Source organism: Sciurus carolinensis, chromosome 6, assembly GCF_902686445.1.
Source record: "Sciurus carolinensis chromosome 6, mSciCar1.2, whole genome shotgun sequence".
Taxonomy (NCBI): domain Eukaryota; kingdom Metazoa; phylum Chordata; class Mammalia; order Rodentia; family Sciuridae; genus Sciurus; species Sciurus carolinensis.
Window position 1 is genome coordinate 27,075,678 of NC_062218.1, and position 15,123 is coordinate 27,090,800.

A 15,123-nucleotide genomic window follows, 5' to 3' on the forward strand; every position below is an offset into this window, starting at 1 on the left:
CTTTCTGTAAGTGCACCGTGCTGCCTAATGCTAGTCCCATCTCATCTGCTGGTTATGTTTAAGGAATCAGCATTTCCTCTCATTTTGAGGACCAGAAAGGGACAGGCCAGGGTGGGAGGTAGAAAGTGAAGCCATTCGGTCTGCTTTCTCTCCGCCCTGTACTCCCTATGTTTCTTGGACTGAAAGACAACAACTTTCTCCATTTCTGTCAGTCCACATTAGTATTAGGCTCCAGGGAAAAACCTCCCCAGTGGAAAAATAAAGCCTGAATTTATAGTTCAGTCAGAACAACAGTGATGGTTGTTTTAAGTAACTACATTTGGGAAAGAGACTCCATGAAAACTTAAAAAAAAAAAAATCCATAAATAATACACAGAGGATATGTGGGAGGCATATCCTTTTACTAATAAGTGGAAATTGAGAGACTTTCAAGACATTAATATGTGAATTAATATTCTATGCACAATTTCACTGCCAATTTTAAGTTTAATATGTATGGATTTAATTTGCTAAATTGTTAAATTGGGAGAAGATAAACAGGATTTAAATTTAGAAAAAAAAATCCTACTGATGTCACTCTTAGAAACATTAAAATACTTCATGGAAGACAGTGACAAATTCTAAACTACTCATGTACAGGGTTGTTTTTATTTTCACTCTGTCATATTCATAAGGGCTGAAATTACATAATAACTTTTCTATGATTCTGTCAGTCAGATATCAGAGACATTGTAGTTCACAGATCCAAGGCTTGGAAAATGTTCAAACCATGGAAATGATTTGTAAAGCATTTAAATTTTTGCCTGAAGAAATTGCTCATATTGCCTGAAGCCTCTTTGTTTTGTTAGAAAATGATAAGCCACCGCTAAAGCAAAGAAGAGGTTGAAATTCTTTAAAAAGGAAGGTTTCTTAGGAAATACAATATTTCTTAGGTTGGATATAGATATATAGAGATAGAGATTGAGATAGAAATACAGATTCCTCTAGATAGGAAAGGGGAAAAGAATTAATGAAGGACAGCTTTGTCACCAACACCACCCAATCATGCCCTGACTGCACAACTCCAGGGCCTGCCATTCACTCTTGAAACCATGATAGCCAGTTTACAAATAAATTGCCAGCGACATACATTCCTTGAGAAAAGAAAGGTTTTTTCTAATTTCTATGCAGGCACAGCAATGTTGATATTCATCATTATAAATTAATATGCATTTATTGTAATATATAAATGCATCTTAAAGAAATTTCATTAAGGTAGTGGAACAACAGCAGAGAGGTAAAAACGGATTTTTGTACCAAACAAAACTAAATTTGAAACTATCTCCACTAATAACCAACAGTGTATCCTTGGGTAAATTACTCAATTTCTCTGAGCCTGACTTGTTTGATTCTCCAGTTCTGAATCTATAAAAAATAATTACAATAAATGTCAACTCCTAAGGGTTATCATGAAGCTTAAATAAGAAAACAAGTTCAGAGCCCCTAGTACAATCTCTGACAACTAATAGGCACTTACAACATCCACCTAATCACGTTCTGAAAGCAATCAGATTTTGTATTAATGCAAATAAGAATCTGATGTTTGTTGACTTCTATTAGTTCTCCCTTTAAAATTCTATGATGTCGGCATTCTCTCCTCCTCCCTTGCCAAATTACAAGGTGGGTGCTGTGTCACATGCAGCAGCACGAGACATCCAGAGCGTTCAACCCTAACAGAGCACTATCTATCTGTTCAATAAATGAAATTGGTTAGGTATCACAAAAGCAACTTGACAATTCTAATATTCCCTAGATGTAACTTCTCTGCCCTTTTCATGGATAGGAGAACTCTAGCAGTATGCCCATTGCTTACCTAATAGGAATATCAAAAGCAGACATAAAATGATTTTAATCAGAGGGTTTCATCCTTTTTGAAAGTCACAAAGCCTTTTGAGAATGAAACAACATATGCGCACCATCTCCCCAGTGAAACAGACATGTAAGCATGCACACGAAAATTGGCATGGGTTCTCAGGGCAGTTAGGGATACTTTTAAAGTTATAAGGTAACTGTCATCCCTAAAATTAGAATGCCAATCTAAAATACAATAGCCTTTTTTGTTTATTTAATTATAATCACTGCTTGAAATGACAACTTCCAGATATTTATGCTCTGCTGTTTCAGTTCATTCTTTTTTTAATTATTTATTTATTTTTACCGACGGCATTTTGATTCATTGTACACAAATGGGGTACAGCATTTCCTTTCTATGGTTGTACACGATGTAGAGTCATACCATTCGTGTATTCATACGTGTACATAGGGTAAAGATGTCTGTCTCATTCCACGATTTTCCATACCCCTCCTCCCTCTCATTTCCTTATCTAATCTTAACTACCTCTTAAGGTTCAAGGTCTTTCAGCGTCTTAGAATCACCACATTAATTATCACTTAGGATGGTAAGTAACAAGAGAGACAACTCAAAGTAGTTTAAAGAATAAAAATTATTGGTCACATTACTTAAAGACAAAAGTAAAGAGGGTCTTGGACAGATCTAATTGTGTTTCTGGATGTTTCTTGAGCTACCACTTTGTCCTCAGGCTGGCCTTTCTAAGGTCACAAATAGCAATATGTTGCCTCACATCAGCACCTTATAGTCCAGGAGACAAAGCATCAATGATGCAGGACTTCTAGCAATATTATGAATGGCCCCAGGTTAGACAGCTCCTCAACTCATGCCTATGGACAAAGTAATGCAAGTTGCTAATTGATTTAGTCCTGAATGATTGAAAAAAATCACTACAGCAATAATCCGGTTAAATCTATCATTGGAGATGGGTTGGAATCAGTTTCATTCAAGGTCATGATCACTCCCATGTTTCTCGTTTACCTGATCCTTACCGTATCTATTAGTTGATTACATCCCTTGAGAGCGAAGAATCCCAAGGTTTTTTAACCTGGCATTCTACTGAAGTCTCAGCTCTTTCTTGTCATAGTAACTTCACACAAACTAAGGTCACGCTTTCTTATTATGCGTATATCAGGGAACATGGAAAACCCTTAATTTTGTTTTCAATTTATGTTTCTGTGTCATTACAGGGACATTCGTTGTCCAAGTCACTGCAACTGATGCTGATGATCCAACTTATGGGAACAGTGCCAAAGTCGTCTACAGTATCTTACAGGGACAGCCCTATTTTTCAGTTGAATCAGAAACAGGTAAGAATTCATTTTTGATCTTTTTTTTTTTAATCTATAACTTTAATTGACATGCTCAGCTGAGCTAGCATATTTTTAATAAAAACAATCAGCATGATTGAATTTTCTTGTATTCTTCTGCCAAACGCTAATGATATATTTGTAAGCATGACATCTGGATCATTTTAATCAAGAAATCTGACGATGAACCTTTCATCTAACATATTTATATAGGGCAGATTCAGAAGAATTATATATTCCTTTCTTTTTCTTCCAGTTTAGAGTGAAGCTAAAAGACTAACCCTTTCTGATAAGTCGTAGGACTGTTTACCCAGATTCTGGTTCTTCTGTTTCTAGATATTTGATAAGAATGCATCTCTCTTTTATGCTCTGAAGTTAGACAAAGCCACATGATTGATTTGGGCACATAAAATGTGGCAAAGGGGCTGAGGCTGTAACTCAGTGATAGAGCGCTTGCCTCGCACATGCAAGGCACTGGGTTCGAACATCAGCACCACATAAAAATAAATAAAATAAAGATATTGTGTCCATCTACAATTTAAAAATATTTTAAAATGTGGCAGTGCTGCAGAGCTGGTGACCATCTGCCACATCCCCCTCCCTGTCACAGTGATCATGGAAACCACCGTTGAGAAGGGGTCAGCCTGGACGGCCAGTGTTGCCATAGCACAGCACCCTTCGCCCCTCCCAGAGCATGGGCAAAGCTCACTCTTCAGTTGTGTTAAGTCCCTGAGATGTTGTGTGGTTCGTTGTCACATCGCTGTCCAGCCCATGCTAACTGATTCAGCCCTAATAAAACAAAGCATAATGCCTTATAAAAATCCTTTTTTGGACATCTCATTTTTCTGTATTTTTCCCACAAAGTAGAATACTATCTGATGATGATTTTTTTTTTACAGCATTTGTATTGTATAGTAAATTTTATTGCTATTGTAATAAGAGTCAAGTTTCTTTTATACATTTTTCGAACATCCATTATTATGGTGGGAATCCACACCTTTCCAGGTTACTGCATCCAGTTTGAAACCTAGGTGTGAAAAGGTGAAATGAACTTGCGAAGAAGCCCAAGGAGAAAAAAAAGTGTTGAATTTAAAAACAATGTGAAGGAAAAATTAGAATTATTCAGCTTAAAGGACAAAAGGTTAAGGCAATCTCCTGTATTTAAATAGAGAGGTACAATTATTTGGAGAACAGAAAGCATTGCACTTTGAAGTCAAGACGATAGGAATACAACTGACCTGTTGTCTGAAGTATTCTTGTTAAAAATTATAAAGATATTTTCAGCTTCATTAGTTGTTAGGCACTGGAATGTGCAACTGGAGAGGATTTTAAAGTCTTCTCCAGTGATTTTTAAAAGAAAGTTAATTTAAGCATAAACCCTATATAGAGATTAGACAAACTTTTAGAAGTTCTTTCAACTAATTATCTTCTAACTGCCTAACAACAGAGATAAATTTAACCTAACTTTGAAATTGTTACTGTTGGGACCAGTTGAACTAATGTTCACATAAGCTTTAGGAAAACCCAAACTCTCCAGGATCATATAAGATGATAATTGTGAGAGAACCAATGCTGTGTATTCTTAACACCATAGATCTGTGGTTTTGAAAAAACCTCAGAACACTCATTATGGTAGGTGTATTTGAGGAGCAATTAGCTGGTTCAGTCATGTGGAACCCAGGAGTCAGCTCAGTTTCTTAACAATTTGCTCATAACGCACCTGAATATCTTTTAGCAAGCAGCTACCATAGCACACCCTTATAGCATGGGCCAAGTTATATTTTGCTGTGCTTGATATTTATAGAATAGGCAGACCATACCATTGCAGGATTTGACTTGTACTTGTGTTCATTTCCTATGTTATAGGCTTTTTAAAATGTGCCTCTCTCTCCTATGTGGTTGTAATATCCTTCAGTATAAAGGCTGTATATAATCATCTTTATATCACAATGACATCTGCATGGTGTTTTGCATATTGTGGGTGACAGTCTATGTTTGTTTGCATAAATAAATGATTCCATAAAGTATTCTAAATGCATCCATTTCCACTCCTAAATTTCCCATCCATAGGCATCATCAAGACAGCTTTGCTCAACATGGATCGTGAAAACAGAGAGCAGTACCAAGTGGTGATTCAAGCCAAGGACATGGGCGGCCAGATGGGAGGATTATCTGGGACCACCACAGTGAACATCACGCTGACTGATGTCAATGACAACCCTCCCCGATTCCCCCAGAGTAGGAACATTTGATTGAAAAAGTTTCTTCACTGCACTTTCATAAACTGACTTCAAAAATGTTTATTTTTCATTATCAGTATTGTCAAAATTAGTGGACTTCATAAGAACTGGCATTTTTATTAAAATTATTAAAATGAGTTGACAACACCACTTAAAATCAGGAAGTGTGAACATTTATGTTCTTTCCTTGGTAATTAGCTGAGCGATTTCTGATATGGCTGTTGTTGTAAAAGCAGCATCATTATTTTCTTTTTCCTTATTAAAAAGACTACCAGAGACATAAATTTGCTTTCACAGAACATATGTATATAAGCATGCTGCTATTTTGTTAGGAAAAACTTGTCTTTAGGTTTGTGAACTTAATCAGGCATGTAATCTCTTTTAAATCCTCACAAAGCTTTGTAAGGAAAGGATTTATCATTTTCCTGCTTCTAAAAATATAACTGTGGAAGTAAATGTGTACTTAATCCATTTGTAATCATAAATAGTTTTCTACATTATGGTTAATTGAGATACCAAAAGCATCTATAACATTATTAACTCTCATGATTAGGAAGGAGGAAGAAGCAATACTTATCAATGCTGAGTTTGTATCAAGCATATGCTTGATTCTTTCACTTAGTGCTGCCCAGGTGGGGACCAGTTTAATGCAGATTTTCTTCCATGAGTACAATCTCGTAAGAAAGATATCTCAATTATCAAATAGAAAAACCGCTTACTCTATCACAGCATTTTCTAAAAAATTATCTGCTAATATGGACTTCTATTAGAATGGAGGTTCACATAGATCATCAGGAATTAGTTTAACTTTTTTTCAAGAATTTAATCAGAGTTAGCCAAATGCAAAAACATCATCACCGATTAGCTAATTTCAGATATAAGAAGTAGAAAAAAAGTTGTACAAGTACTAAAATTTCCCCCAAGACACCCAAAAATATCAAGATCACCAGCATTTTCCCCAAAAATCTCCTTTTCAGTGTGGCAGTCCCCTGGAGAGGGTTGTGTTGGGCTCCACCAGCACCTTGGTACCAAGGGATCATCCCTCTGCTCTTTCCTCACGTAGCCTGTGACTTGCTACCTGACCTTGTGTTTAATTTAGGAAAGAGCAGGAGGCCCTTAAAGTGGAAGTTGAATATACTAGAGAAATACTTAGCCTATTTTATCATTTTACCAAGGAGAAGCCCAATAATTAATATTATTTGAGAACCCTATTTTAGTGGAGCACAGTCCAGTTTTGGTCTTTCCAAAACCATTTGTATGAGTGGTTGACAAAGTGTAATGTATGAAAATAGACTAACTTTTGGTTTTACTAGTTTATTTTTGTTTAGTTTTCATTACATGATGGTTCTTCAGATCTAAACTGAAATTCACATGTAGACTCCTTTAAACTAATTTTGCATGAAGAGGATGTAAGGAAAATACCTATCTACAAAATAGAGGTTTTGAATTAATAATGCAAACATAATCATGGGAGAAACCTATGCATAGATAAAAACTGTAATAAAATTTTAAAGAGTTAGTTATCACTCAGTGTATTTATCTATGTCCCTAACTCTGCAACTAGGTTCAAATCTGCATATGAGTAAAAGGATACATTCTTTGGACATACTCACCAAATTGCTATAATTTACTTGGAACTTCAGCTAATATATACTAGCAGAAAGAACTTTTTAAAAGAAAAACTAGTAATTGACTTCAAGTCACAGTTCTAGCTAAGTTATTCTATCCTCTTTCTGATTGATTAGACTAGCAGGGGCATTGAAAACTTGTCATTCCTCTTCTAGCGTTCAGTCATTTTCACAATCACATCATAAACTTGGAAGCCTACTTACAGGACAAGACAAGTGGTCTCCATTTGCAAGGAGATAGAAGGAAAAAAAATTTTTTTTTGTACCAGGGATTGAACCAGGAGTGCTTAACCACTGAGACACATCCCCAACGCTTTCATATATATAATTTTATTTAGAGACAGGGTCTCAATAAGTTGCTTAAGGTTTCACTAAATTACTGAGATCAGCTTTGAACTTTCAATTCTCCTGCCTCAGCCTCCCCAGACCCTGGGATTACAGGTGTGAGCCATCATGCCCAGCAGAAGAAATATTCTTAACAATCACGATAGAGAAGACATAAGGAGAATAGGACACCATTAAGAAAAAATGAATCTGCCTCCATTCATGTCCTATAGGACTCTTAGAAAATGTTTTTGGTTTTTTTGGTTTTTTACAGCTATCCCCCCCTGGTCCGTGGTCTTGTTTTCTGCAATTTCTCTTACCCAGTGTCAACCACAATCCAAAAATATTAAATAAAATATTCTAGCATCAACAATTCTTAAGCTTCAAATAATTTTGATTACAGTATATTGTTATAATTGTTCTAGCTCTTATTATCAGTTATTATTATTAATCTCTTACTGGGCCTCACTTATAAATTAAACTGATAGTAGGTATATATGTATAGGAAAAAACAGAGTGTACTGGATATAAGTCTTTATACTACCTGTAGCTTCAGGCATCCCCTGGAGGTCTTGGAACACATCCCCCATGGAAAAGAGATTACTTATTATGACAAAGCATTCTCAGTCTGTGTTTGACTCACATCTGTCTGGTGATTAATAGGTACATATCAATTTAAAACCCCTGAATCTTCTCCGCCGGGTACACCAATTGGCAGGATCAAAGCCAGTGATGCTGATGTGGGAGAAAACGCTGCGATTGAGTACAGCATCACAGATGGTGAGGGGCTGGACATGTTTGATGTCATCACCGACCAGGAAACCCAGGAAGGGATCATAACTGTTAAAAAGGTAATGCCACTTCTTAATTCTCATACAAATGAACACACTTTTCTCTGGTTCCTAAGTTACCAGGGGCAATTAACATCTCATATAAACATTCTTTTAGACTCTGATTTTTTTTTTTTTTTTAAGAAAATGCCAATTCTAATTATATTGAGATCTCTTGCATTGGCTTTTGGGGACCAAAATAATTTTATACATCCATTAATTCCATGTTTTCAATAGCCCTTTATTAAGAATCTCTTAAGTAAATAAATAATATAAACAAATGATATACATAAAAAGACATGAAATAAATAATACAGATGAACAATAAGGAAGGAGACAGTGCTAGATACTGTTCTAGGTGCTGGAGGTGCAAAGGCACCTACAGATGGTCTCTGCTTTCATGGAACTGCCAGCTCATAGGGGAGGGAGGGAAAATAGAGAGCAAGAAAACAAAACAATAAATGTGTAGCTACAAATTGCAATAGGTGAGTTGAAGGAAAAGAATAATACACGTAGTGATCAAGTTGACCTGAATTAGAGAAGATATGTAAAGACCACAAATTTAAGTGATACAAATTTTCTGCAACTTCTTTATCTATTCCCTGAAACACAGTGATAATAAATCTTTTATGTCCCAAATTCCTGTTATTTACCAATGTACTTATGCATTAATTTAACCCCTTCCAAAACTAGTGCCACAGTGCAATATACCAAAGAGCAGCAAAAGTTAAAAACCAATAAATTGTATGCTTTGAGGCTAAACACATTAACTGGTTTATTTTTTTATGATTCTCCCTTTATAAAGTACAGTGTAATAATTTCTCTCTCCTTTAGCACACGGTTGCGTTTGCTGGTAAATATAAGCATAGGTGGATATAAATAACAAGAAAACTTTTCCCCTTAAGCTCATGTCCTAATATCTGGAAACACAATAAAACATGTTTAAGTGACACTCAGACCAATGTTTTATACCATAATATAATTAGGAAGCCCATTAGTGTGCATTAACCTTTTTAATTTTCTTAGTGCCTGATAAGATTCGAACTGAAATTTTGCCTAGCCGACTAAATCACATTCACTAATGTCTTGATTAATTATCTTTCTAGTGAGCCTTGTCATATTCCCATCTAAAACTAAAAGTCAGCAATAAGCATATGGGTTCGTTATGCCTCCAAAAGCAAAGAATCTCTTCCTCAAGATCTTTAACAACAATGATTATTCCTTTCTTTGGTAAATAATTAGCTACATGCCCTTATCAGGATATCATTGGAATATTTCATTAACTCATGCAAAAGTTTTTTTTTTTGTTTTGTTTTGTTTTTTAATCTATTTTATCTAAATGATGAATAGAGAAACCCTATGCAAACCTGCAGTTCCCAAGTCTGGCTATACCTTCGAATCCCCTGGGGATGTTTTTGAATGTATAGGTTACATCCCCACTTCCAGTATTTGCTTTAAATATGTCACTTTCCTCCCCAAGTTCTTAGACTTTGAAAAGAAGAAAGTGTACACCCTCAAGGTGGAAGCCTCCAATCCCCACGTGGAGCCCCGATTTCTCTACCTGGGTCCATTCAAAGATTCAGCCACAGTGAGAATCGTGGTAGAAGATGTGGATGAGCCCCCTGTCTTCAGCAAAGTGGCCTATGTCCTGCAGATAAGAGAAGATGCTCAGATTAACACAACAATAGGCTCAGTCACAGCCCAGGATCCAGATGCTGCCAGGAATCCCGTGAAGTAAGCACACTCCTGCACCATCTCTATCATAAGTCTCAATTTATGTTCAAATATCCACCTGCACCTTAGAAAAAGAGGAATGTCTTTTTTCTAATTAAACAGTTGTGTTTTCCTGAAAAAACTACTCCAAATAGCACCTTTGGCTCTGGTCTCACTGCATAAAGATTATTTTAGCAGCAGTGTGAAGCTAAAATACACAAAAATTGAAAGAAAGATAAAAGAGCTCAAGATGTATACTACTTGCATGGGAGGTAGTGTTAGGTGATGCAGCTGAGTGTCCTGGGCTTTCTTTAAGGTTCAAGGTTTTCCTAAGGTTTAAGATTCGTCAGAATAGAATAGGGAAACAAACAAAATAGGCACTGGGCTTGAGTGCCTGTTTTCCAATTGTGGGAAGAACCTATTGTGTAAAACTTAGAGGCAGAATTATGCTCCATTTGGATGCATAATTTTTCCTCTTGCAGATGTGAATAGAAAACATGAACCATTTCATGCTGTATGTCTGTGAAATCCAGGGGAAATTAATAAAGCAGAATCCAAATTTGCGCTATATAAGCAAGCTCTGTTTTCCCTGTACTTTCCTGACACTTTAGTTGTAAATCATTTTACCAGAAAGCCTCATTGCTCTTGGGGACCACTAATGCTCTAAGTATTGTAGAATCTTATGAAAATACTGGAGTCTAGCAACCTCCAGCCTTCAGCCAGTAGCTGAGGTGACTAATGAGAAAAGTGCTAAGCTGAATACCATTGTGTAAATTATTCCTCATAAATATAGTAAGCAAACCCCAAAGCTGTATAAGAACTCTTGACAGTGAATCCACAAATATATTCTGAGCAAGTCCCCTACCATATGCCAGGCATGTCCTGGGCACCAAGGGAATACAGCAGAGAACTATACACTAAGTCCTGATTGCAGGAAGCTTATAGACAGAAATAGACAAATGATAAATATGTAATGTGTCAGGTGAAAATAAATTCTAAGCAGTAGAATAGAGCAGAGTATGGAAACAAAGACTAAATGAGGTACTGTTTTAGATAGCGTGGTCAGGCTTCATGGTAGGGAATCAATGGAGCAAAGATTTGAATGAAACAAAGGAGTGAAGCATGCTAATATCTGGGGGAAGACCATTCCGAGAAGGGATAGAGCAAGGTGAGGCCTGATACCAGCTCTTTCTTGGTGTGTTGAAGGAGTCAGCAAGGAGGCCTTTACTGCTAGAAGAGAGTAAGGGAGGAGAGGCCAGGTAGGAGGCAACAGGGAGGGCTGGATGGCGGTAGTGAGCGTGGCAGGTCCTATGTGACCTTATAGACCTTGGTAAAGACTGGACTTTACTCTGACTGAGTTGAGAAGCCACTTGAAAAGTTTGAGTTAGAACTGTTACCTAATGCAAAGCTGTCTTTTAAAATGATCACCAGGCTGCTACATGAAGAATGTTACTGCAGATAACAATAACTGCTGTAAGGCAATTGTTTTCTAACTTTTTAGCTATCAAGTCCCCTTTGTTTCCATGAAACCTACGACACCCCACATCTAAAATACAAAAATGCCTGACTTATTTTCAGAAAGTAACTTTAAATCTCCAGGCAAATAGACTTGTATCATTCTACTGGAGTATCTATAAGATACCTTGGAGTGGATGGCGTCAATCCTAAGCAGCCACGTGTGAGCTCTGTGGATCAAGTATTTCTCCAGCCATACTCAATAGTATTAATAAGAAAAAGAGAAGATGGCTTTCACTTCCATAGCACAAGTGTTTCAAGTACTCTCACAATTATTCTCTCATTTGAAGTATATTCTAACTGCACAAGGAAAAATATCTTAGCAAATCAGTGTCAAGTCCAGTTTAAAAGTGTTAATGCTCAAAGTTTACAAATACAAGCTTCACTTACCTCTTGAACAGATCAACATGTTTTTAATTTAAAGAGATAATTTTGGGAACGTAGGCTATATAATTCCATATCTATGTTACTTTTTATAATAAATACCATTTTTTACCCACTACATTATTTCATGTTTTATGAAAGGAAGTAGTTAGCTTGTCAAACTGGGTTAACCATTGGTTAATTTTAAAGTTTTTTTGTTTCCAGCCTTCCCTGGGCACATATGGATTTGATATATAAATATAGATTTATTCTAGACATAAATATTGAACAACTAGGTGCTAGGCAGTATGTTAGGTGAACAATTAAGATCCTTCTTCCCCAAACATTGATTTATTGTTATGCAGTTATAATATTTAATTCTTTAATCACAAAAACAATTTTCTACCAACAACGTTATCACAAACACCTTTTGAAATCCATGAAAGAATCTTACTTTATGTCACTATCAATATCTACTATGAAAAATTTGCATGCAAATACACCTCCTTTCCCAGTCCACCTATCTTCCTGCCCTGAGGATACATTAGAAGACAAATTATTTAATCACAAATACACTGAAGTCAGGGGTTGGTGGGGGGGTAGGTAGGGGACATCCCAGCAAAATAATCTGCTACAATCATAATGGGATTGATTACCTTGCTTCTTATTAGTGATGTTTACAATTAATGTTTTGGGGATGGTAAATGTCCTTGTTTTAAATTGAAATTGCTTTAGGAAAAAACAAAAAGCAAATAAGGATTTATGTAAAAGAATTTTTCATAAAGAAAGTGGGCATTTTAGGTTTTCTACTAATTTTGTAATCTCCCGATTAGGGAAAAATAATACAAATTTTGGTATTTCTTAAATACTTACTCTTTCTTTAAAATTTAAAGCTGCCTTCAATGAAAACTTTCTGACTGCTTACCCTTTATTTCAAGGCTTGATGGAAAAATATGATTACTTGTAAAATGTTAAACTATAACAGGAGGCAAAGAGACAAAGAACAAAAAAGATTACTGCTGTATATAATTGTAGCAGCTTATAAAGGCACTAAGCAGCACTTCTTAAGCTTGACATTTTTCATGAGAGAAAAAATATGTTTGTAGATAATTATTGAATGTCTCACAAAGTCTATGAATATTGAGATTTCCTTTCTGGTAATTAACTATGTGTTATAAATATTTATTATTCTCAAATTTAAAATGAAGAAAGGTGATCAAGTAAGTTCAATATTGTTGCCTAAATTCTTAGTAAATGTTGATTCATGACAGAAATGGCAAAAGCAATAGCTTTTTCATCTGTTTCAACTGTTTTGATAATAAAAAAAATCATTAGTTTATATACACTGAAACTAAAATTCCAACCCAACTTGTACCCATTGTGAACTTCATTAATTCTCTTTAAAATAAGATTAAAATAGCCTACAATAACTGAATGTTTATTTCATCTAGACACCTGCTAGATGACAAAAACAAATTTTATTAAGGTGAAACACATTATTTATTATAACTTACTACTTACATTTTAAACAAAAATGATTCTTTGAAATAACATTTTGGACATGGTATACTATTAAAGATTAGTAACAATTTTTCTCAGAGCATTCATAATAATTCCACATTTCTGACTAGTTAAGTCATTTATCTAAATTGTACTTCTACTCGGCTGACATGTGTAAACCTCCTATCATAATGTAAGTTTTGAGACTCCAGCTAAAATGGGCAATTTTTTTCCTAAGGCCCTTAAGATGTCAACTTTCTTCAGTGTTTTCTCTTAAATGTCCCCTTGCTCATAAACATACATACATAAGTACTTTTACACCTTATGGGGCTATTCTAAAAACTTGTAACAAATACATACAAAAGTAAATAAATTTTTTTTAAAAAGACAAATGATGGGAAAATTGTAAATAAGATTAAATTTTCAAAATCTATGAGACTTCTATCAATTTCAGGGTTGAAAACTCTGTCCTTTGGTTTCTAAGACATCACTGTTGTTCTTCTTTGAATATCTCCAAATTCCCCTTCTTAAATGTTTCTCCAGCTCTTGCTCTGATCCAGCTGCTGCTCTGGTCTTGGTGGGTCTCTCTTCTCCCATTGGTGCTATCAGTGATTCTGTCCTTAGTGTTTTCCCCCTTCACTGGATGTTGAATAAGAAATTGAAGTTTTCAGTCCAGAGCTTAATCTTGTGCTTCAGACTAGATATCTTCCCCTGGACCTTCCCAAGCATCTCAACCTCAGTGCATCAAAAATGGAACTATAAACAGTCCCCAAAGCCTGTTTTCTCTCCTCTTCCATCAGCTTGTGGCAGCACTCTCCAACCATTCTCCTCCATTCAACCTGCAATCTTTGCTGCCCTGCTTGGAACTCTTTGGTAAATTTGTGTTGCATTTAGAATGAATCCCAGCTCTTTACGAAGCTGGCCCATCATTCTGCAGTCTGGACTCTGGATCCCTCTCCAATCTCATCTCCTACCTCTCTTTCCTGCCTCACTCAGCTTAGTCACACTAATTTTTGTTTGCTTCTTGCAACAACAACAAAAATTTAAATAAAATGGATTATAGAAAAATAACCAATACCTCACATTATATAAAGTACACATACATACACATTGAGTCCTAAAAACTTGAGTTTAAAATACAAAATACGTAATTACTATATAAACTTGACCCAAATTATATATTTTGAAAAAGAAACTGTAGTGGTGACCCTTAAAATCTTGCAACTTGTTCTAGTGAACTCACTAGTCAGGCCTTGATGCTAAGAACTACTTTCTCAGAAAATGTTGCTTAATGTTAAGTTCTAGATAGTTCAATATGCAGTACAAGTAGAAAGAAATTATTTTAATGGATATTCTGGATATTGCTTTATGATGTGAGACTAGCAAGTACAAAGCCTTTCTAAATTCCACCCTGCATTTTCAGGTATTCTGTTGATCGACACACAGATATGGACAGAATCTTCAACATTGATTCTGGAAATGGTTCGATTTTTACATCGAAACTTCTTGACCGCGAAACACTGCTGTGGCACAACATAACAGTGATAGCGACAGAGATTAGTAAGTCCAACCTAGTACTGCTGCTGTCCCTGATTGATGGAGTGAGTGTCCCAGCTAGGGCTCGTGGAGCATGGCCAAAGCTCGTCACCCCAAGTTGATGATCCTGCTCAATACATATTAAAGGAAAATCCCTGGAATCGTTTGCAGTCATGTTTCTTCTAAATGTGGTCTGGTTCATTCATAAATAGAGAGGCAATTGTGGAAGTTCTGCAGTTTGGAAACAATGAAATGAGAGTGTGACCTTCAAATGAG

At 35.8% G+C, this 15,123-nt stretch overlaps 1 protein-coding gene across 4 annotated transcripts in view; it reads left to right on the top strand.

Annotated features, from left to right (window-relative positions):
• Cdh6 (cadherin 6) overlaps positions 1-15,123 on the top strand; it is a 127,494-nt gene that overhangs the window by 99,704 nt on the left and 12,667 nt on the right. For all 4 annotated transcript variants that reach the window (XM_047556380.1, XM_047556382.1, XM_047556381.1 and 1 more), the window contains 5 exons: positions 3,079-3,198; positions 5,269-5,436; positions 8,054-8,241; positions 9,701-9,954; positions 14,735-14,871. In XM_047556380.1, the coding sequence (XP_047412336.1) occupies positions 3,079-3,198; positions 5,269-5,436; positions 8,054-8,241; positions 9,701-9,954; positions 14,735-14,871 (867 nt within the window). The remainder of the gene's footprint in view (positions 1-3,078; positions 3,199-5,268; positions 5,437-8,053; positions 8,242-9,700; positions 9,955-14,734; positions 14,872-15,123) is intronic.